This window comes from Zeus faber (genome assembly GCF_960531495.2).
Source record: "Zeus faber genome assembly, chromosome: 19".
In the NCBI taxonomy this organism is placed as follows: Eukaryota; Metazoa; Chordata; class Actinopteri; order Zeiformes; family Zeidae; genus Zeus; species Zeus faber.
The window spans coordinates 1,918,741-1,943,904 of NC_137206.1; the positions used below are offsets into that span (position 1 = coordinate 1,918,741).

Here is a 25,164-nt window from a genome sequence, read left to right on the forward strand (position 1 = left end):
ATAACACTATAACCTATAACACTATAAACTATAACCATAACACTATAACCTATAAACTATAACCTATGAAACCATAACACTATAACCTATAACACTATAAACTATAAACTATAACCTATGAAACTATAACCTATGAAACTATAACACTATAACCTATAACACTATAACACTATAACACATAACACTATAACACTATAACCTATAACCTATAACACTATAACACATAACACATAACACTATAACACTATAACCTATAACACTATAACCTATAACACTATAAACTATAACACTATAACCTATAACCTATAACACTATAACCTATAAAACTATAAACTATAACACTATAACACTATAACACTATAACCTATAACACTATAACCTATAACACTATAACCTATAACACTATAACCTATAAACTATAACCTATAACCTATAACACTATAACCTATAACACTATAACCTATAACACTATAACCTATAACACTATAAACTATAAACTATAACCATAACACTATAACCTATAACACTATAACCTATAACACTATAACCTATAACACTATAACACTATTAAACTATAAACTATAACACTATAACCTATGACACTATAACCTTTTAACACTATAACACTATAACCTATAACCTATAACACTATAACACATAACACTATAACACTATAACCTATAACACTATAACCTATAACACTATAAACTATAACACTATAACCTATAACCTATAACCTATAACACTATAACCTATAAAACTATAACACTATAACACTATAACACTATAACACTATAACCTATAACACTATAACCTATAACACTATAACACTATAACCTATAACACTATAACCTATAAACTATAACCTATAACCTATAACACTATAACCTATAACACTATAACCTATAACACTATAACCTATAACACTATAAACTATAAACTATAACCATAACACTATAACCTATAACACTATAACCTATAACACTATAACCTATAACACTATAACACTATTAAACTATAAACTATAACACTATAACCTATGACACTATAACCTTTTAACACTATAACACTATAACACTATAACCTATAACACTACAAACTATAACACTATAACCTATAACACTACAAACCATAACACTATAACCTATGAAACTATAACACTATAACACTATAAACTATAAACTATAACCTATGAAACTATAACACTATAACACTAACACTATAAACTATAACACTATAAACTATAACACTATAACACTATAAACTATAACACTATAACCTATGAAACTATAACACTATAAACTATAACCTATGAAACTATAACACTATAAACTATAACACTATAACACTATAACACTATAACCTATAACACTATAACCTATAACACTATAAACTATAACCTATGAAACTAAAACACTATAAACTAAAACACTATAGCACTATAACACTATAAACTATAACACTATAACACCATAACCTATAACACTATAAACTATAACCTATGAAACTATAACACTATAACACTATAACCTATAACACTATAACACTATAACCTATAACACTATAAACTATAAACTATAACCTATGAAACTATAACACTAAAACACTATAACCTATAACACTATAACCTATGACACTATAACCTATGACACTATAACACTATAACCTATAACACTATAAACTATAAACTATAACCTATGAAACTATAACACTATAACCTATAACACTATAACCTATAACACTATAACCTATAACACTATAAACTATGAAACTATAACACTATAAACTATAAACTATAACACTATAACCTATAACCTATAACACTAACACTATAACCTATAACACTAACACTATAACCTATAACACTATAACACTATAACACTATAACCTATAACACTATAACCTATAACACTATAACCTATAACACTATAACCTATAACACTATAAACTATGAAACTATAACACTATAAACTATAAACTATAACACTATAACCTATAACCTATAACACTAACACTATAACCTATAACACTATAACACTATAACACTATAACCTATAACACTATAACACTATAACCTATAACCTATAACACTATAACACTATAACCTATAACACTATAAACTATAAACTATGAAACTATGAAACTATAACACTATAAACTATAACACTATAACACTAACACTATAACCTATAACACTATAACCTATAACACTATAAACTATAACCTATAACACTATAACCTATAACACTATAAACTATAACACTATAACACTATAAAACTATAAACTATAACACTATAACACTATAACACTATAACCTATAACACTATAACACTATAACCTATAACCTATAACACTATAACCTATAACACTATAACCTATAACACTATAACCTATAAACTATAAACTATAACCTATAACACTATAACCTATAACACTATAACCTATAAAACTATAAACTATAACCTATAACACTATAACCTATAACACTATAACCTATAACACTATAACCTATAAACTATAACCTATGAAACTATAACACTATAACCTATAACACTATAAACTATAAACTATAACCTATGAAACTATAACACTATAACACTATAACCTATAACACTATAACCTATAAACTATAACCTATGAAACTATAACACTATAAACTATAACCTATGAAACTATAACACTATAACACTATAACACTATAACCTATAACACTATAAACTATAACCATAACACTATAACCTATAAACTATAACCTATGAAACCATAACACTATAACCTATAACACTATAAACTATAAACTATAACCTATGAAACTATAACCTATGAAACTATAACACTATAACCTATAAACTATAACCTATGAAACTATAACACTATAACCTATAACACTATAACACTATAACACTATAACCTATAACACTATAACACTATAACCTATAACCTATAACACTATAACCTATAACACTATAACCTATAACACTATAACCTATAAACTATAAACTATAACCTATAACACTATAACCTATAACACTATAACCTATAAAACTATAAACTATAACCTATAACACTATAACCTATAACACTATAACCTATAACACTATAACCTATAAACTATAACCTATGAAACTATAACACTATAACCTATAACACTATAAACTATAAACTATAACCTATGAAACTATAACACTATAACACTATAACCTATAACACTATAACCTATAAACTATAACCTATGAAACTATAACACTATAAACTATAACCTATGAAACTATAACACTATAACACTATAACACTATAACCTATAACACTATAAACTATAACCATAACACTATAACCTATAAACTATAACCTATGAAACCATAACACTATAACCTATAACACTATAAACTATAAACTATAACCTATGAAACTATAACCTATGAAACTATAACACTATAACCTATAAACTATAACCTATGAAACTATAACACTATAACCTATAACACTATAACCCTATAACCTATGAAACTATAACCTATAACACTATAAACTATAACCTATGAAACTATAACCTATGAAACTATAACACTATAAACTATAAACTATAACCTATAACACTATAACCTATAACACTATAACACTATAACCTATAACACTATAAACTATAAACTATAACCTATGAAACTATAACACTATAAACTAAAACACTATAGCACTATAAACTATAAACTATAACCTATGAAACTATAACCTATGAAACTATAACACTATAAACACTAACACTAACACTATAAACTATAAACTATAACCTATGAAACTATAACACTATAACACTATAAACTATAACACTATAAACTATAACACTATAACACTATAACCTATAACACTATAAACTATAAACTATAAACTATAACCTATGAAACTATAACACTATAAACTATAAACTATAACCTATGAAACTATAACACTATAACACTATAACCTATAACACTATAACCTATAACACTATAACCTATAACACTATAACCTATAACACTATAAACTATAACCATAACACTATAACCTATAAACTATAACCTATGAAACCATAACACTATAACCTATAACACTATAAACTATAACCTATGAAACTATAACCTATGAAACTATAACACTATAACCTATAAACTATAACCTATGAAACTATAACCTATAAACTATAACCTATGAAACCATAACACTATAACCTATAACACTATAAACTATAACCTATGAAACTATAACCTATGAAACTATAACACTATAACCTATAAACTATAACCTATGAAACTATAACACTATAACCTATAACACTATAACACTATAACCTATGAAACTATAACCTATAACACTATAAACTATAACCTATGAAACTATAACCTATGAAACTATAACACTATAAACTATAAACTATAACCTATAACACTATAACCTATAACACTATAACACTACAACCTATAACACTAAACTATAAACTATAACCTATGAAACTATAACACTATAAACTAAAACACTATAGCACTATAAACTATAAACTATAACCTATGAAACTATAACACTATAAACACTAACACTAACACTATAAACTATAAACTATAACCTATGAAACTATAACACTATAACACTATAAACTATAACACTATAAACTATAAACTATAACACTATAACACTATAACCTATAACACTATAAACTATAAACTATAACCTATGAAACTATAACACTATAAACTATAAACTATAACCTATGAAACTATAACACTATAACACTATAACCTATAACACTATGAGCAGTTTTTATGTGGAAGTGGAAATGCAGTGTTCAAAAGGTACAATTCCACTCTGGGATTTTTAGTCGCCCGCGTGGATTTTCTAATTCTGACAAACTCCATCCCACAGCAGTGGAACCACGGCTGGAGCAAACGCATGGAGACAGGACTTTTACTTTCTGGACCTGGAATTTTCCATCTCTTTCTTTCTTTCTTATTTATTTTTTTTGACTCCATCCCAGTGTTCCATGACTTGTAAAGAGTGAGCTGTGTCTCGTGTCGGCTGGATGCGCCGAGCGGCCGATCGAGGAAATGCATCGTGGGTCTTTACAGGTTGTGTCGCCAGGCGGAGCCCACCCACCAACCGTGACATCCTTGTGTTTGTTTGGTCCTCCAGGAGCCCACGCCCCCTATGGAGCTGTACTTCCTGTCCGACGCTCACACCACGCCCTCCCGAAAACGCAAAGTACACTCCGACTCCTCCAAGCTGAAGAAGTCCCGTCTGCAATGAAACGTCCATCTCACTTAATGTCGCTGTCTTTACCGACTGTGAAGGACTTTCTGTGTGTGTGTGTGTGTGTGTGTGTGTGTGTGTGTGTGTGTGTGTGTGTGTGTGTGTGTGTGTGTGTGTGTGTGTGTGTGTTAAAAAAAACAAAACGATTTTTATTTTTTTTAATTTGTGCAAATGTATTCCTTTCTGAATTGGCATGTTTAGAGTGTTCCAAGGACAATTAAAAAGAACAATTTCAAAAAAAGATGTAAAATTCTTCTCAGGGTGACTTTTGAAAGGTTTATCAATTAGACAAATTTAAACCTGTGGAATTTAAGTGGAAAGAGATTATTATTTTCTTCTTAAGAAGCATTTAGGACATATTCAATTGAGAACGGCCACACTGTTCCTGGGAAGGGAAGGGGATGTAAACGCAAAAGTACGGGATAGATTTTAAATTCCCCTCAGAGATATATTAAAACAAGTATATATGTGTATATGTATGTGTGTTTTCTGTGTTTTCATGTTTCATGTTTTCATGTTTTAATGTTTTAATGCTTAATGTTTTCTATGTTTTAATGCTTAATGTTTAATTGTTTAGTGTTTAATGTTTTAATGTTTTAATGCTTAATGTTTTAATGTTAAGTGTTTAATGTTTTAATGTTTTAATGTTTAGTGTTTAATGTTTTAATGTTTTAATGCTTAATGTTCATTGAGACGCGCTGACAACGCCCGGTGCAGCGGAAGTGTCGAGTCACTGCTTGTGATTGGCTGCGCTGACGCAGTGCGGCCGCTAGGGGGCAGCGCATGCGCAGGACTGATGAGCGCCTGCTTCTTGCGGCCTCGGCGGACGCGTCGTGGGCGACACGTCGGTGTTTTCAGGGTCCGCTCGAAATGACACGAACGATGATCATCATCATTATTATTATCATTATTATCATTATCATCATTATTATCATTATCATCATTATCATCATTATTATCATTATCATCATTATCATCATTATTATCATTATCATCATTATTATCATTATTATCATGATCATCATTATCATCATCATTATTATTATTATTATCATTATCATCATTATTATTATCATTATTATCATGATCATCATTATCATCATCATTATTATCATTATCATCATCATTATTATTATTATCATTATCATCATTATTATTATTATTATCATTATTATCATTATCATCATCATTATTATCATTATTATTATTATTATCATTATCATCATTATTATCATTATCATCATTATTATTATCATCATTATCATCATCATTATTATCATCATTATTATTATTATCATCATTATTATTATTATCATCATTATTATCATCATTATTATTATTGTCATTATCATCATTATTGTCATTATTATTATCATCATCATCATTATTATCATCATTATTATTATTGTCATTATCATCATTATTGTCATTATTATCATCATCATCATCATCATTCTTATCATTGTTATTATCGTTGTTTATTGGAGGCTCTCACCGCCACCACGTGTGTTTTATCATGTTCTCGTGATTTGGTTTTTGAGTGGGATCGATTTTATGTAAAAAAATAAAATAAATTAGAAATACATTTTTGTAAGAAAAATGGTGGAAAAAAAAATCTAAATAGCGAGGAAAACCATGTATTCCATTCAAAACAATACACACAGAACCATGTCGAGTATTTATCACATCCCTTCAAGTCAAACCGCGATGGCAGCTTGAGAACCCTACAAACCTCCAACCCTACAACCCTCCAACCCTACAACCCTCCAACCCTACAACCCCCCAACCCTACAACCCTACAACCCCCCAACCCTACAACCCTCCAACCCTACAACCCTCCAACCCCCCAACCCTACAACCCTCCAACCCTACAACCCTCCAACCCTACAACCCTCCAACCCTACAAACCTCCAACCCTACAACCCCACAACCCCCCAACCCTACAACCCTACAACCCCACAACCCTACAACCCCACAACCCCCCAACCCTACAACCCTACAAACCCCCAACCCTACAACCCTACAACCCTCCAACCCTCCAACCCCCCAACCCTACAACCCCACAACCCTCCAACCCCCCAACCCTACAACCCCATAACCCTCCAACCCTACAAACCTCCAACCCTACAACCCTACAACCCTCCAACCCTCCAACCCTACAACCCTCCAACCCTACAACCCTCCAACCCTCCAACCCTACAACCCCACAACCCCCCAACCCTACAACCCTCCAACCCTACAACCCCACAACCCCCCAACCCTACAAACCTCCAACCCTCCAACCCTACAAACCTCCAACCCTACAACCCTCCAACCCTACAACCCCCCAACCCTACAACCCCCCAACCCCCCAACCCTCCAACCCCACAACCCCACAACCCTCCAACCCTCCAACCCCCCAACCCTCCAACCCCACAACCCTCCAACCCTCCAAACCCACAACCCTCCAAACCTCCAAACCTCCAACCCCACAACCCTCCAAACCCACAACCCTCCAAACCTCCAACCCCACAACCCTCCAACCCTCCAACCCCACAACCCTCCAACCCCACAACCCTCCAAACCTCCAACCCTCCAACCCCACAACCCTCCAACCCTACAACCCCCCAACCCTACAACCCTCCAACCCTACAACCCTCCAACCCCCCAACCCTACAACCCTCCAACCCCACAACCCCCCAACCCTACAACCCTCCAACCCCACAACCCTCCAACCCCACAACCCTCCAACCCTCCAAACCCACAACCCTCCAAACCTCCAAACCTCCAACCCCACAACCCTCCAAACCTCCAACCCTCCAACCCCACAACCCTCCAACCCCACAACCCTCCAAACCTCCAACCCTCCAACCCCACAACCCTCCAACCCTACAACCCCCCAACCCTACAACCCTCCAACCCCACAACCCTCCAACCCCACAACCCTCCAACCCCACAACCCTCCAACCTCCCGCTGAGCAGATCAATAATCCACAACTTTTCGTCTCAATGTTTAATTCTCTTCGCTCCCCGGGTCAGTTGCTGTTTAACCCCCGCGGCGCCGCGCATCTCGCCGCCCGGGGACAGACCGCAGCGGGCTCCTCATCGACATGCGCGGCCCGTACACCCCGAAATAACACCCCCTCCCCAAAACACCACCCACAGCAGAGGAGCGGGGAGAGCGCGGCGGCTCCGTGGAAGTGGAGCTCCGTCCGTCTGCACCACCACCACCACCACCCAGATCAGGAGGCGGGGTGGAGGGAGGAGGTGGGGGGAGGACCGTCAGGGAGGCGGTGCGCGGCGCAGTCTGGGGGATCCGCGGCTCCCTGGACGGGCAACATGTGCGTCCTGCCGCTGTGAAGTGCGCGGACACCGGCGCGGAGACTGGTTTCTCCGACTCCCTCCCGGATACTTGAAGTACCCGAAGCCGACGAACGCACCTTGCGCACCGGGTAAGCGCCGCGCACCGCACCGCCCCGCACCGCTCCGCACCGCACCGCTGTTTGACCCTGTGCGTGGTGGTAGTCCCCGTGTTCGGGGGCTGTCACATGCTGCTGCATGCATGTGCGGGACGAGGCTGTCAGAATAACCAATCACCGATCGAGCTTCTGTTTATTGCTTATTGATCTTCAGTTTTCCAGGTGACTCCACGTCAGAGTGAGTTAAAGTGCGAATCCGTGAGATTATTTCGTTAAACAAAAAACGTTTTTCACACTTGTTCCTCTTGGCACCTTGTACGAACAGGCGGTCAATGTGTTTGTGTCACTGGGTTTGTCCTCTGAATTCTGTTTTTCCATTGCTGGTGGCGGGGTCCGCCACGCGCGAGGAGCGAAAGGCGCCGGCGACAAATTGGCTTGAGCGGCGTAGCTCATCGTGCTGGGAAAACGGTCTGGAGCAAACCAAAAGCATCAAAAAAACAAAACAAAGCCACAACAAACGGATCAAAAGAAGGGAAACAAAGTGAGGACTCACGGGAAACGTGGTGTTGAGGTTTCTGATCAAACCCTGGGACTCGTGGAGACTCCGAGCTTTTCGGAGCAACACACCCAACACGGATTACCACTTTAATGCCTGCTGTTCCAGGCGTTAACCCATCAGAACGTTCCTTCAAGAACTTTTAAGTATTTGCATTGTTTCCCCAATGAATTCACAGATTTTTATTGTGGACCAGTTGTTATTAAGGTCCCTCTATCGGGTGGAAGTTCACTTCTTTGAAGATGCACCAACGCGACACACACACACACACACGCACTTTCCGAGTGCTTCCAGCTTCTTCTCTCGGCGGAGGCTCCGTTAGAAACAAATCTCCACACAACCACCTCCGAACCAGATTTGGCGTCGGCCCCAAGCGTCTCCTTTTGAGGCCGCGAGCCTGAGCTTTGTCCTGTGGAACAGTGGGACGCTGGAGAGCAGAGCGGGTGCACACAAACTGAACCTGTTGGCCCATTGTGAGTGGAATGTTTGCCCCCACCACCGCCACCACCTTCCTCACACGCACACACACACACACCTTTGTTCTGGGGGTAACGAGCCCCCGGTGCATTGTGGGGGAGGGTGGGGGTCATCCAGGGTGAGTGACATCTGTGTGTGACGCCACTTCAGGGCGAGCGACACACTGTGACTCCCTGAATGAGTGTTAGTGGACATTAGAGCAAAGCACTTGGAATTAATGTGTGTGTGTGTGTGTGTGTGTGTGTGTGTGTTTTTGGCTTGCTGTGTGTGTGTGTGTGTGTGTGTTTTTTCGGCTTGGTGTGTGTGTGTGTGTGTGTGTGTGTGTGTGTGTGTGTGTTTTTTCGGCTTGGTGTGTGTGTGTGTGTGTGTGTGTGTGTGTTTTTTCGGCCTTGTGTGTGTGTGTGTTTTTTCGGCCTTGTGTGTGTGTGTGTTTTTGGCTTGGTGTGTGTGTGTGTGTGTGTGTGTGTTTTTGGCTTGGTGTGTGTGTGTGTGTGTTTTTGGCGTGTGTGTGTGTGTGTGTGTGTGTGTGTGTTTTTGGCTTGTGTGTGTGTGTTTTTGACGTGTGTGTGTGTGTGTGTGTTTTTGGCTTGTGTGTGTGTGTGTGTGTGTGTGTGTGTGTGTGTGTGTGTTTTTGGCTTGTGTGTGTGTGTGTGTGTGTGTGTGTGTTTTTGGCTTGTGTGTGTGTGTGTGTGTGTGTGTGTGTGTGTGTTTTTGGCTTGTGTGTGTGTGTGTGTGTGTGTGTGTGTGTTTTTGGCGTGTGTGTGTGTGTGTTTGTCTTGGGGACTCGGTGGGAGGTTGCAGAACACGTCCTCATCGTGTTTATTTGGAAGTGCGTCCCACAAGTCAGGTGTGTGCAGGTGTGTGCAGGTGTGTGCAGGTGTGTGCAGGTCTTGAAACGTCTGATCACAAACCTGACGACGTCGTTTATTCATTTTGGTCTGAGGCAGAAAGTCGTCACCTGCAGCGTCGCCACACGACCGTGTACGGAGGCGTTCTGACCCCCTGGTGGAGACACGGAGAACTACACCACGTCGCTCGTAGGCTCGTCACCGGGTCGGGCTCCTGACGTCGGAGTTTTCAAGAAGCTCCGCTTTACTTCCTTGGAACCAAATCGTTTGAGTTATTTCATTTAAAGTCAGTGCAGAGTTCTGCGTGAAGCAGTGGCTGATATTTCTATATAAAATTATTTGAATATTCAACATTTTATTTGTTAGAAGGAGCGTCATCTTTTCCCCCATTTCATCATCTTGTCCGCGCGGCAGGGAAGGTCCCTGCAGCCCCCTTATTTCGGAGAGGGGGGCGGACGCTTCCAGAACAAAGCTGTTCTTTTGTTTTGTTTCTTATCGTTGTTGATGTTCCAGGAAAAGGGAAAAGAGTGGAGCTTGACTCCAGTGGTGGAAATACAGTGTGAGATGATTTGACGTTGGGACCCTGGGAACGCCCTGGAATGCGGCGGCTTCTGGGGCCGCTCGCCTCCAGCGTCCCTCAGGAGAGGTACGGCATGGTACAACTCCACCCTCCCTCTGCCCTCCACCTTCCTCCCTCCACCCTCCTCGGGCCCTAAATGGCCCCTGGCACCTCTCAGCCTGTGCTCGGGGCGGACTTTGCCTCCTGCTCATGCCGGATCGCCACGTCGGAGGGAAAGCAGGATTTTCAACCCCCCAAAAACGAAAGCCGCTGCCGCCGCCTCGCCCGTGTTTTCTAAATGCCGGCACCAAGCGAGGGCCCCTTGTTTGGAGGGGCGTTTTGAGTGAAAGCTTAACGGGGTTTTCACACAGGAGCCACTGGGGAGGCTGTTTGTTCAAAAAGGTCTTTGCATACGACTGGTGGAGCCGCTCGGCGCAGAGCGCGTCCACAGGGGGAGGGACACGCCCGCCTCTCAATCCTGTTGACATTTAGGAAGCCATTATACCGTATCAGAGAGCATCCGAGCGGGGCCCGTCCGCCCGCTGGGAGCCGTGACGTCAGGGGCCTCCGGGGCCAGGCCTGGGGTGTGGGGGGGTGGGTTTCCGTTTCTGGGTATTTCTGCGCTGGATGATCGTGTTCTTTTTTTTTGCTTCCATGGAACGTGCAAGAAGCACGGCGTCCACGTGCAGAATGATGTCTTTAAAAAAGAGAGAATTTACTCATGTTTACAAGAAGAAAAAAAAAAAGTAATTTGACCAACTTACAAGATTGCTTTCATTTCTAAAAACCTGAATATTATTAAAATATATATCTTAAAATTGTGAAATTCAAGTGTGGATTGTAAGTTGAGAAAATCCCCCAAAAAATGTAATAAATAAAATGAAAGCTTTTTTTTTTTACCCGTGAGTTATAGACGCTGTATCAGGTGTATAATCGACCTGTGATTGGCAGCAGCCGCCACGAGCTGTGCGACCAGAGCGGCCTGCGAGAGGACCGGGGGGCGGGTTGAGGGTGGGTGGGTGTGTGGGTGGGTGGGCTGGGGAGCGATGGAAGGTGCTGATAAGGTGGCGCAGCAGGAGCGGCCGAGCGGACAGGACGCGGTGTTCACAGGGAAATTCCTGACATTCCTGCGCGGCAGCCGTGCCACTCTGATCACCGGCCGTGACCGCTGATGGTCAGCCTCCGAGCCGGCGAGGAGCCTGGGGGCGGGGTCCGGGGGGCAGGGGGCGGGGTCCGGGGCCCTGGTAAATGGACGCTATAATTGCGTTATGTAAGGGGCATTTTATGGTTTGGCATCAGAGTCCGTAAACACCCATGCCTCAAATGAAAAAAACAAGTCCATAAAGTGTTGGTCCTTTCAAATTGGTAATACATCCCTGTTGTGTGGATCACACTACAAGTCCCAGAATCCCATTAAAAACGGAAACAAAAAAAAGCCTTTTCCTGGGAAAAAAAAAAAAAAAAGCCTCCTTTTCTCCAAAGTTTGAATTTGATCAGTTGATTTGATGGTTTTTTCTCTTGGTGTCATGAGGTGGTTTTTTGGATGTTTTTTCCTTCTTTTTCCTGAATGTTCGTCCATATCCACAGTTCACTGACCGGGACGAGCCGCGCTGCTTTAGCTTGTTCACCACGGCCGCCTTTCACTTCCTGCGTGTGTGGCGAACCTTGCCACCAACATTGCAAATGGCACGTAGACATGCATGAGGCAAACGCACTGAACGGCTGTTTCATGTGGCGTGCCAGTGAAATAAAGTATCAAATATGGGATTTTGTTATTCCAAAATAATCTCATGGATTACCACTTTAACTTGACAAGTTATAGGGAGCTGTGTTAATTAAAACTGTGAAAAAAGAGGCCACAGCTTTTCGGGCCAGATAACCTGCTTATGTTAAACTATGGGATGATCCCAGACCTTGAGGGGGGGTAATTCCTCTGGGATTTCAGTGTTGAAAGGGTGACCCCCCCCCGTGCACCTCTTGTAGCAACCCCCCACCCCCACCCCACCTCCACCCGACCCCGATCAGAGGGCGGTATTTAGTGATCCGGCCCTAAACTGCCCTCGCTGTGTGAAGGGACCGAGCAGATCACTCTTCAACATTTACAAAGGGATTGTTGTGGACGAGGCCGTCCGTCCGTCCGTCCGTCCGTCCGTCCGCTTGTTTGTGAAGGATCATTTCCTCCCGTTTCCATCTGCTCGTTGGTTGTTTTGGGGAGAAATTCCTTTGGCACAAAAGCATCTTGTGTGTTTTTGCGCAGGAAAGTCCTATGAAAGGTCTTCATCCAAAATTCCAAATCCTCACCCACTGGAAAATGTTTTTTTGTTTTGTTTTTTTCACCAAGGGCTTCGCGTCCAAGCTTGGCGCTTATTTGTCGGAATTCTGATGTTTTCTGAGCCCGTTTGAGCTTCACGTTCTGCAAAATCCTCATATCGGTGTTTTTGGGTCAGAAGAAAAGTGAGCAAATCAGGTCCTGAGCCGTAAACACACGCTGCGCTGGACCCATGGAAGGAAAGAAGGAATCAAGGAAACCAGGCAGGAAGGGAATAAAGAAGGAGGCTCCTCCTGTCTGGGCGGAGTTGCAGTTTCATTTTATTTATTTTTAATTTTTTTTAGGATCCATCAGCACTTTTCTGCGTCTCTGCGATGCAAAGCACTGGCTCTAATAGGATTATCAGGAGGGTTAGGGTCACGGGGGGGGTGCTGAGTACCTCGCCACCGTCCACCCTCCGGGGCGGGTCATGTGACGGAGGGGGGAGCGGTGCTGGCAGGTGTTGAGCTGCTGATTATGGGATGTGGTTGGCGGCTTGGGCCTGAGGATTACCGCCCCCCGAGGAACGAAGCGTATCGACCCCAGAGAGGGCCGTGTGTAAAACATCCCAAAACATTTGCAAATTGACAAAATCAACGTGTTCGTCGAAAGATACTGATTAGATTTGATCAAAATCGGCCAAGAGCCCGAATCGCTTTATTCATCACGATCCAGAAGTCGCTTATCAATATGTCAAGATTGCAGATGTGTAGTTTTGCTTTTTTGGGTGACATTGAAACCCCCAGTGGACAGACGCGGTACTGCTTCCAGCCTCATTTGCATTTCTATATTTCTCAGCTGTTTTGAAGACGTGTCAAATAAACATGGATTCTGAATGGTCGACTGGTGACGCCTTTAATACAACAATACATGTTCATTTTACTGAGATGAACTGAGATATAGAAATATAGAGAAAATGGTTCATATACAGTACATGTAGATACCATCCAACAGATACATACTTTATTATCCACTACATTACAGTACTGTAATAATACATGGCAGACAGGGAGGCAAAGTACAGCTCTCTGAACTGCAATTATCCTCCGTGAATGAAATATCAATATGTTGTGCTGAGGATGGTATTAGTAAATGTGTTTCTTAATTATCAAAATAAGATTAATTACTCCTGCTTATTTCACTAGATTCAACACAAGTGTTTACAAAGGTCAGGATCAATTATTGCATTATGTATTTACTGAATTGCACCAACGCCTAAAAGTACATTTGCTTTGTATTTCATGCTTAGCATGAGCACCACCTTGCAGTATTTATTGTTACACGAATGTTGTTGTTACACTAATCTCTGTCGCAATGTAGCTGAATGTTATTCTCCCTTGTAAGTCGCTTTGGATAAAAGCGTCTGATAAATGACTAAATGTAAATGTAAATGTAAATGTAAATGCTCCTCAGCCGATGAACGTGTTGAGTGACGAGATTCATCCACTTCTCTCTAAATGCTGTGGAATTCAAAGGGAAACACACACACGACAAACCTGCACCTTATTTTTTTGACAAACAACATGTACTTGGAAAAACATGAACATAGAAACATCAGACGACATCGTGTATTTGACAAAACAGAATTAAGTTGATGAATATTGGAACAGTGATTTTGGCACGAGGCCTCTTCATGTGATGGTTATGATGCGAACGGAGAGAAGGGTGTGTGTGTGTGTGTGTGTGTGTGTGTGTGTGTGTGTGTGTGTTGTATAAGGTTGGTATCATATCGTAGCCTCTTCTTCTTCTTCTTTCGTATATCATCAGATGGCCAACTCAGTGTCATATAGCCACGCCCTCGTCTCCAGTCCTAGGTCAAAAAGGCCAGCTTCTGAGGGTGGGCTGTATAGGGGGCAGCTGGTGATTATATGCTCGGCAGTCTGTTCAGGTTCGCCACACTCGCATGACGCACTGTCGGATAGGCCCCACTTCTTTAGAGAGGACTTGAAGCGCCCGACGCCAGTACGCAGGCGGTTCAGCGAGGTCCATAGGTGGCGTGGCATGTCTTCTCCTTTTACACCTCCTCCTGGGTCCCGGATGTATCGTTGGATGCGGGAGGGCGCAGCTGACTCCCACGATTGTCTCCAGGATGCTGCCAGCCAGGCGTCCTTGGACAAGTCGTCAGGGATCGACTGTAGCATCTCTTGTGCTGCCTTGTTGTAGGGATGGCGAGACTTGAGCCTGCATGGTGGTGCCGGTGTTGTTGTGGCTTTGTGTAGGATGTGCCAGTCGTTCTTCTGGGCTTTCCTTGCCAGGGCGAGGGTAGCTGCTTCCCGTCGGAGACTGGGTGGGGCGATACCAGCTAGGACTGGCAGGTAGGACACAGGGGTGGGTTTCAGACAACCAGTTACTATCCGGAGGGCGCTGTTGATGACAGTATCCACCTTGTTCGCATGTGGACTTCTGCTCCAGGCAGGGGCACAGTATTCCGCTACGGGTAGGACCAGGGCTTGCGTGGATATGCGTAGGGTCTGGGGGGAAGCTCCCCAAGTCGAGCCTGCAAGTCGTAGCCTCCAAGCAGCAGAAAAGGCCCTGAAGCCTCCCCTGAGTCGTGCAGCCGTACAGACGCTCTTTGACCGCAGGGAACGTCCGAGGAGCCCGCCCTGCAGCCACAGAAGACCCCCCGGCCCCCGGACGAGCCGGAAGCCCGCGGAGCGACCCCCACGCCCGGCCCCCGAGGAGCGTAACCCCGTCCCAGAGAGCGGGAGGAGACCCTGCACCCCTGAGGTGCAAACATACAACCCACCCCCACCGCACGGAGCACAGGGCCGGAGCCAGGTCCCACGCCACACCCCGCCACAACCGCCTGCCCACCCACGCCCCGCGCAAAAGCGAGGCCCGCCATACCGCAACCGACGAGATGCCCCCCCCCCGCCCGCCCGGCCACAAGCCCTGAGCACTGGCCTACATGGCCGAGTGTGCAGGGCTCCCATAAAGGAAGGAGTCTTTTAAAGATGTGATTCCTTGTTGCAGAGCAGGCTTCACCTCTCAGCCACCAAATCTCTGCTCTCCTCAAGTTATAAAAAAACTCAGTGGATGTCAACCGCTGCTCGGTCGTTTCCGTAGCAACTTCTCTTGAAGGTTTTTTTCTTTCTGAGTCTGTGCTGAGCATCTCCACAGCGTCGGCACCAAGACCACAACGTCTCTGTTTGTCATTTTCCTTTTCTGCTTCTAGTACTTTCACACTGACAGACCATCCTCATATGCAGTGTGTACTGCAGTGTGTGTACTGCAGTGTGTGTACCAGTGTGTGTACTGTAGTGTGTCTACTGTCGTGTGTGTATGGTAGTGTGTGTGTACTGCAGTTTGTGTACTAGTGTCTGTACGGTAGTGTGTGTGTGTGTGTGTGTGTGTGTGTGTGTACTGTAGTCTGTGTACTAGTGTGTGTGTGTACTGTAGTGTGTGTACTGTAGTCTGTGTACTGTAGTGTGTGTGTACTGTAGTCTGTGTACTAGTGTGTGTGTGCGTGTGTGTGTACTGTAGTGTGTACTAGTGTGTGTGTGTGTGTGTGTGTGTGTGTGTGTGTGTATTGCAGTGTGTGTACTGCAGTGTGTGTGTTTTGTAGTGTGTGTACACTGTAGTGTGTGTGTACTGAAGTGTACACTGTAGTGTGTGTGTACTTGTGTGTGTGTACTAGTGTGTGTGTGTGTACTGCAGTGTGTACTAGTGTGTGTTTGGGTGTACTGTAGTGTGTACTACAGTGTGTGTGTGTGTGTGTGTGTGTGTGTGTCTATTCGTTCTGTAGTGTGTGTGTGTGTACTGTAGTTTGTGTACACGGTGTACACATTGTAAACTGTATGTAGTAGTATACTGTGTCAGTCTTTGTATTAATAGTATTCTATCGTTCTATGTGAGGTTCTATCCAGCGGAGGAGCCTCCTTAAATCTTCTAGTTTTCATTGATTTTATTACAGAAAGAGGACGAGAGAAAGAGAAGTAAAGAATTGTATTGTATTGTATTTCCATCAGAAAAATGTTGATTTATAGGCTTAAAAAAAAGATTTAGGGCGGGTAACAGTAAAACAAGCAATTCAAATAAGGAATACTATGAAAATGTGTAAATAAATATTGTTTTCTTCTCTATTATTCCAGCATTCTATCTAGCAGAGGAAGCACTCCTTACATTTTAACATTTTTAAATCTTTTTTATAAAAAAAAAGGGAGACAGCAACTACTCTAAACATTTCAAAGATATTTTTTTATTTTTCTTTATTATTCTTTTTTCCATCTAGTGGAGGAATTTTCCAAATCCCAGCATCCCATGAAATGCTACCTCCTCTGCCCCACAGTCACACGTTCCCATCGTTCCAGCTCCAAAATATGTGTAAATATGACCGTGTCGTATTTGACTTCCACTTAATATTCCAGCGGCGTAGATGTGTTTTGGGCCGTGGAGGCGTGAGCCGCAGGTGAACTCTTGTTTGTTGCGGGCGGATCCACTCGTCTCTCGCTGCTCGGCTGTGACTCATTCCACAGGGCGCCGGCTCGGCGTGGACCGCGGCTCAGAGGCCCCTCCAGGTAAAATGGAGGCGTCAAGGGAAAGGGCGACCGACGGACTGGACGCTGCGTTGCCCTGGAGACCGCCGGTCGGGCTCCAAACATCGAGGCGTCCGCTTTAAACTTGTGGATCTTGTGGATTGAACTGCTTTTCAGCTGAAGTGATGGAAACGAGGCTGACATCAGCTTCATGGGCGTCGACTTCTTTCAATAAGGAAACGTCGGAAAATAAAATAGTGATCACACATCTACAATAAAAACACTGTTTTTATTGCTTTTGTTACGAGAAACGCACAGCGTATCTGATGGAGCAGGTGGCCGGATAGAGAAATCCAAAACCTTTGGAGACGGAGCGTTCAGAGCGGTTATAACGTTATATACATGGCAGGAAATGAGGGAAACATTAAAGATTCTTTAAGTGCATCACACCTGTAAGACCAGGAAACCATTCCTCTTCCTCTGTACTTTCACATTGAGTCACAGTAGTTAAAGTTTCCCTTTCCGGGCGGAACGCATCCATCAAGACCGAGCACGCTCCGTCTGGACTCCTGTCAGAGGACTCACCTGAGAGGGCGTGTCCAGTTGAGCGACGGAGCCTGCCCCCGCTGCGGCCTCCCTCTCTCGCTCCTCACAAATTGGCTGCCGGGGCGGGGCACAAACTCCTTTCCGCCTCCTTAGCCGACGGCAGAATTACGAATAAAAGCTTCAGCGGCTGAGAAAGCAGATCCAGGGCGTGGCACAGGGGGGGTTTACCTGCCAACGGGATCGTATGGGCGGCGGGGTTCTGTCGGCGCTAAATCACCGTGGAGACGGTTTGTGTTGCCGACACTGATGGCAGATCACCCGATGACAAACACGCACCAACACCAACAACACGTTGGGTCTAGAGGACGAGCGTGACGCGCTTGAGGAGACACGGTGTTCTTTAGTTTTGTGTGTGGGCGTGGTCCTCCATCCTGAGCTGCTACTTTGGGTGTTTTTGTTTTTTTTGTTGTTTTTTTACGTATTTTTCTGTAGCAATGGCCAATCACTGACAAGCACCTTCACAGTCTGTCATCCAAGTTTTAGCTTAAAATCGTTGTTTTTTGGGATTCCCGAGTTTCACTTTAATCCCTGTCTCACCGCCCCGGAGCAGGAAGCGCTACTTCCTGGTTCCGTGTCGCGGTTCACCCTCATTTCCTTGGCGCATCGCGGGGGCCTTGGACGACGCGATGAACGTCCTCCTCCGGGTGCGGCTGGATCCGGCTCCGCGTCGGATCCCGTGTCCTTGGCGCCGCTGGCCATCCCAGAATGTGTAGCGCAACCAAGCACCGGTGTCTTGATGGAGTCAGGCGCCTCCTCCCGGCCTCCGTTGATGGCGCTGCCGGCCGCACCGACACCGCGCCGCCATGTTGGTTGATATCACACCGTGTCGCCCCGGCGTTCAAGCCCATCGACCTCAGTTGCGATCCCGAATTCATGAGCAGCCAGGACGCTCCTCAGCGACGACGCCGACCTGAACGGCACCGTCACCCGTCGTTGTAGCCGAGTGGCGTTGCCGCAATGCATTGTGGGATAGGCTTGTTTTCATACTGACATATTGCGACGGACGGAGCCTACGGCCTCCAACGCACTTTAGTCTGGGATTCTGTCTGGGATTGACTGGGCTGCGAAATGAAAGCTGGATCCCAGTTCTACACCTCCTCCGTCACCATGTCGGGCGGAGGGACGGATGACTCTGCATTTTTTTGGGGGGGGGGGTGTCACAGACTCCAAAATAAGTTGGAGTGTTTGTGCCAAAATACTGCAGTTTGAGGTGTTACACTCTGTGTGATGATTTACTCTCTCTCTCTCTCTCTCTCTCTCTCTTCCTCCTCCTCCTCTTGTCTGTCTCTCTCTCTCTCTCTCTCTGTGGGTAATAATACACGTTAATGCATCTGCTGCTATTGGAACCCATCCATATTTGTCGCCGTTTTAATCATCACACACACTGTTGGACACACACACACACACGCACACACACAGGGCGGTGCTGCAGTCATCGAGGGAAACTGTCTCCACAGCGACTCCTTAAATAATGCCAGCTCTGTTCGGCCGCTCCGGAGCCTTCCCTCCCGGCGTCCGCGGCATTTTCCCCTCCTCTTACTAATAATAGATCCTGCTGATCATTCCTCCCTGTTGTCCCAACGCCAGCGCCGAGGACGAGCGATAGGGCGGAGGGACACTGATGAAGTGATGGAGAGGCGGGGTGGGGGTCTGAGTCTGCTTCTGCCGCGGTAAGCTCTCCCGGGGGGCCGGCCGTTTGACATTTAACCGGCGCGGCTCCTCGGCGCGGGCCCCCGGAACGCCGCTGACGTTGGCTCTGTTTGGCAGCGTTTCTGTGCCTCTGCCCCTCGTACGTGACCTCAACACTTTGCCAAACCCGGGTGGGCGTCGCCGAGACCCTGAACGAGCCATCGACCGTGCCTGGAAAAAAATTCAAGCACAATTTAAATTAGTTCTGGGCAATAAAATGATAAAGATAATTTAATATATTGTATTTTTTCCCCTCTTTGTCAAAATAAAATGGACTGTCTTTTAGATGAAAAAATTATAATTATTCCACAGATCAGTTCATTTCCACGTTGGGCAAGTGGCAGTGGAAAGCCAATCGCTTTGCACGATCTAAAGCCGACCTCTCACCTCTGACCAATGAGGTTTGTGGATATAGAAGTAAGCCCCGCCCCCTCCCCGGTGGACAGCTTGTAAACACGGAGCAGCGTCAGAGAGATGATGTCATGGTTGACGACAGGGACACATACATCCATAGTTTGATGTTTGTTGATATTTAAGTTCAACCAAAGCAGACGATAAGTATTCACTGTGTCAAATACAACACAACTATTACTTATTTACACTGACTTGTCATGTTTATAGATATATAAATATTCACTGTGTCAAATACAACACAAACTATTACTTATTTACACTGACTTGTCATGTTTATAAATATATAAATATTCACTGTGTCAAATACAACACAACTATTACTTATTTACACTGACTTGTCATGTTTATTTTGTTTGTGATTTGATCAGCTGCACTTGTTACTTGTTGAGTCTATTGTTTTTCCGACTTTGAGGAAAAAGGTCCCTTGTGCCTTTGTTCGGACTTCAACAGATTTTACCCGGTGAAAAACCGGTATTTACCGGATCACGGGAGCTCTGGTCGGGACGATAGTTCTGTGTTTTTTTTTTTTTTTTGTCTTGTACACAGGAGTTATGGTGTGATGTGCACAAGGTCATTTTAAGGTTTAAAGGTTAAAATGGAGCCGAACACAGTTTTTACTTTCAGTCTCGGAACCACAACCGTGCCACAAACACCTTCCTGCCGCCGCTGAAAAACACTGAATCATCCTTTGCAGGAGCTACTCCCAGCGAATGCCGGTGCCGTTCATTGTATTTAACCTTCACTGTCCTCAAAATCGCTGAGTCACTGCGTCCGCCCAGGAGCCAGAGGACCGCAGGTTCGATCCCCATGTCCCAACAGGAAGTTGCCGTGCGGCTGGCACTACATCTACGGTGCCCACCGTATCTGCTGCGTGCCCTTGAGCAAGGCACTGAACCCCGGTGGGCTCCAGCGCCCCCCCCCCCCCCACTCCGACCTGAGGAGTGATTTGGGGAAAAGATCTGTTTTAAACACTCAAGCACTCCACTCAAGCACTACGCTGTGTGTTGGACATTTGAGTTGTTTTGCCGTGTTCGTCTTTGGATGCTTAAGAATGTGGTTCTGATCCTTTGCCTCCTAGTTAGGGATGCTGTTTATAAATGCGCCGGTAATACAGTCACGCCCCATTGGCGGGCGTGGCGGTCAGTGGTGTTCAGGAATAGAAGCAATTTGATTTTTAAATCATTTGAAAATGCCAAACCTACCCCCCGCCCCCCCCCCGTGTGTGTGTGTGTGTGTGTGTGTGTGTGTGTGTGTGTGGGGCGTGGCAGATCTCTTCCACCGCACTGTGAGCGTGGGCTCCTCAGCTGTTTACCTATTCATTAATTCGGCTTTGAGTGATGACACAAGCAAACCACAGCACTCCATCCAGTGGTAATTAAACCTGCACCGGTGGACGCTTCCCTCCCGGGGAACATTTCTGGAAGTCACAGACACACACAAACACACACATATATATACACACTCACACACACTCTCACACACACACACACACACACAAACACAAACACTTGGTGGGTGGGAACCCCTGGGGAGTGCTGGTAATTAGTGCGCTGAGTGGTTGCGTTGATTGCTTCATTATTTTTCCGATAAGCGCCTGCGAGAGGCATCTGATGGACGTCGGGCGCGTGACTAATCCGCGGCAAAGCCCCGCGATGACGGACGCTACGCGCAGATCGCACCGCGCCCACAGCGGCGGCGGCGTTCACCACCCGCCCACTCCACCGCTTTACGCTGCCGGACGAGGCTGGAAACAAGGCTCCCTCCACTGTCCGGGGCCGCAGCCTGATTACTGTCGCTGAGCACGTTACCGCTGACACCGAAGCATGAGTTTAATTACTGATCTCCGTGATCAGCAGACGGAAGGTGGTGGTTGTTGTTGTTGTTGTTGATGTTGATGATGTTGTTGTTGTTGTTGTTGTTGTTGCTGCTATAGCCTCACGGCCAACCCACCGGAGGACTGGAAACTGATTCTTGATATGATTTAAAGGGTCTTTTCCACTGGGCAGCACCCGCTCCGTAGACAGACTTCACCTTCACCCAGGGGCGGAAGTGACCGTACGGGGGGGTGGGGGTCCGGGCTGAGTTGCCCCCCCCCGACCCCAAACCCTTGTTTGATATGCCCCCCCCCCGACACACACACACACACTTCTCAAGCCAAAGTTATGCCTTTAACATTCATGTCAAGTTGTTGAGCATCAGTTGCTGATCAAAGTGCAACGGTGGCACTGAAACTCCCACTTTTGAGTATGGAAACTGCATATTAAATAGTAATGGTAATACTTAGGAAGAAGAATATATCTTATATATTGTAATATATATTATATATTAACTCATGTTTGTCATGAGTCTTTTTCATTCATTTTATCTGCTTGAAATAATTAATTCAGATGACAAAATTGGGCATTACGATATGGCAACATCCTCACTTGGTAAGGATGTGATAGCACTTCAATAGGGAGCTTGGACCGGCTCGGCCGTTGCTAACATGTTGGAGGAATGAAGGAATCTCAGCAAACTCCACTGTAAGCCTTGTTTTTCAGTCATGCGTCGTCATCCCCAGTCTTTTAAATTGGTGTGGCGGTATCGAGAGAATAACCTCGGCCGACCGCCGGGCAACGGCACAATCGCCGCCGAGTTCTTTGGGGCCCAAATTAGAGGCCCGTGCAGCCCTGACGGCTCCGTTCCTCGTGGGATCCGGAGGTGTCGCAGCCTCAGAGCTTCGGGGAAGGACATTTTGACTCCATCACGTGGTGGTGGACGCCTGCCCCTGCTCATCAGGTTTCACTCTGTGCCCCCCACCCCCCAAACACCAGTGGTCTGATGACTCTCCTGCAAGAGAAAGGTCACCTCCACCTGCACAGGCCCAACACGGCCCCCCACGGCTCCATCTGTGTGTGTGTGTGTGTGTGTGTGTGTGTGTGTGTGTGTGTGTGTGTGTGTGTGTGTGTGTGTGGTTGTCACAAGCTTGGATGATTCAGTGTTATCAGTCAGAATCAGTTTATCTTACCAGGTGTACTTACATACTGTACCAGGAATCTGTTCCAGTGCTGTTTGCTGCCTTTTTTCACAGACAGTTATTATAAAAAAAAAAAATGCCCAAAACACACACACACACACACATATATATATATATATATATATATATATATATATATATATCTCTGTGTGGTGTTGTATTGTGTAAATTAAAACAGATTAGATTAGATTGATGAGAGATTATGATGCACAGTTTTAAATAATGATAATATTGGAAAAGTTGTGTTTTGGTTTTTGGTCTGATATACTTTCAGTCGATTCTTTATCATGGGATTTTTAGTAAATGAGCACATACAATGTGGTGATGATTGTATGGATTGATATTGAATGATTGTGATGATATTTGTGACGGTTGATTCTTTGGAGTGGGGCCGTCAGATTAAACAGGTTTCTTTAGTGTCTGTCACAGTGTGTCTGCCAGGCGGCATCACGAAGCAGCCGTAGTTATCCACCGTGTGTGTGTGTTTGTGTGTGTGTGTGTGTGTGTGTGTGTGTGTGTGTGTGTGTGTGTGTGTGTTTTTGGCTTGTGTGTGTGTGTGTGTGTGTGTGTGTGTGTGTGTGTGTGTGTGTGTGTGAATGTGTGCGCGCGCCAGACACGCTTCCAGTGTTTGCTGGTCTTGTCGTTAATCTATCGACCCCAAAAGTGGGGGATGGAGCAGAGGAGGTGGAGCTGGAGGGAGGAGAACAATGCGTCCCCAGCGTCCCCCTCCTCTCTGCTCCGTGGGACACGCGGTCGCTCTCTGGACCTTGGGATCGAGGATGTCGGCTCCGTCGTTCCATCGTCCCAGCTGTGTATCGGCGGCACCCGGCTCACCACACACGGAAACACGGTACAATACCCCCCCCCCCCACCACCCCCCACCACACACACACACACACACACCCAAAAAAAACACCTCCCCGACCCCCACCCCCCACACCGAACATCCTTCCTCCCTGCTCCGTTCCTGCCATTGTCACCAGAAAAGAGGCTTCGTCAGGAGGTAAATTTAAGAATGTGTGTGTGGAGTAACCCAAGAGACTTCCTGGAGATTTCTGCATTCCTCAAGAGTGTGTGTGTGTGTGTGTGTGTGTGTACGGTGTGTACAGTGTGTGTGTGTGTGTGTGTGTGTGTACGGTGTGTACAGTGTGTGTGTGTGTGTGTGTGTGTGTGTACGGTGTGTACAGTGTGTGTGTGTGTGTGTGTGTACAGTGTGTGTGTATATGTGTGTATGTGTACGGTGTGTACAGTGTGTGTGTGTATGGCGTGTACAGTGTGTGTGTACGTGTGTATGGTGTGTGTGTGTACGGTCTGTGTGTGTACGGTGTGTGTGTATGGTGTGTGTGTGTACAGTGTGTGTGTGTGTGTGTACGACGTGTACAGTGTGTGAATGTGTACGGTGTGTGTGTGTGTACGGTGTTTGTGTGTCTACGGTGTGTGTGTGTGTGTGTACAGTGTGTGTATCCATATAAGTATGTTTGTGTGAGTCAGGAAGTTGGGAGACAAAGAGAGAAGCAGTAATTTCCTTGCGATGCAGTTC

The 25,164-nt window shown here is 44.4% G+C and overlaps 2 protein-coding genes across 2 annotated transcripts in view; both read left to right on the plus strand.

Moving 5' to 3' along the window:
• Positions 1-5,282, plus strand: part of topbp1 (DNA topoisomerase II binding protein 1) — a 31,626-nt gene extending 26,344 nt beyond the window's left edge. The window contains exon 28 of the mRNA XM_080020554.1: positions 5,162-5,282. Coding sequence (XP_079876680.1) covers positions 5,162-5,275 — 114 coding nt within the window. The 3' untranslated portion in view covers positions 5,276-5,282. The remainder of the gene's footprint in view (positions 1-5,161) is intronic.
• Positions 5,283-8,563: 3,281 nt separating this feature from the next.
• Positions 8,564-25,164, plus strand: part of tmem108 (transmembrane protein 108) — a 58,671-nt gene continuing 42,070 nt past the window's right edge. Inside the window, exon 1 of the mRNA XM_080019995.1 lies at positions 8,564-8,709. The gene's annotated coding sequence lies outside the window, so the exon portion shown is untranslated. The remainder of the gene's footprint in view (positions 8,710-25,164) is intronic.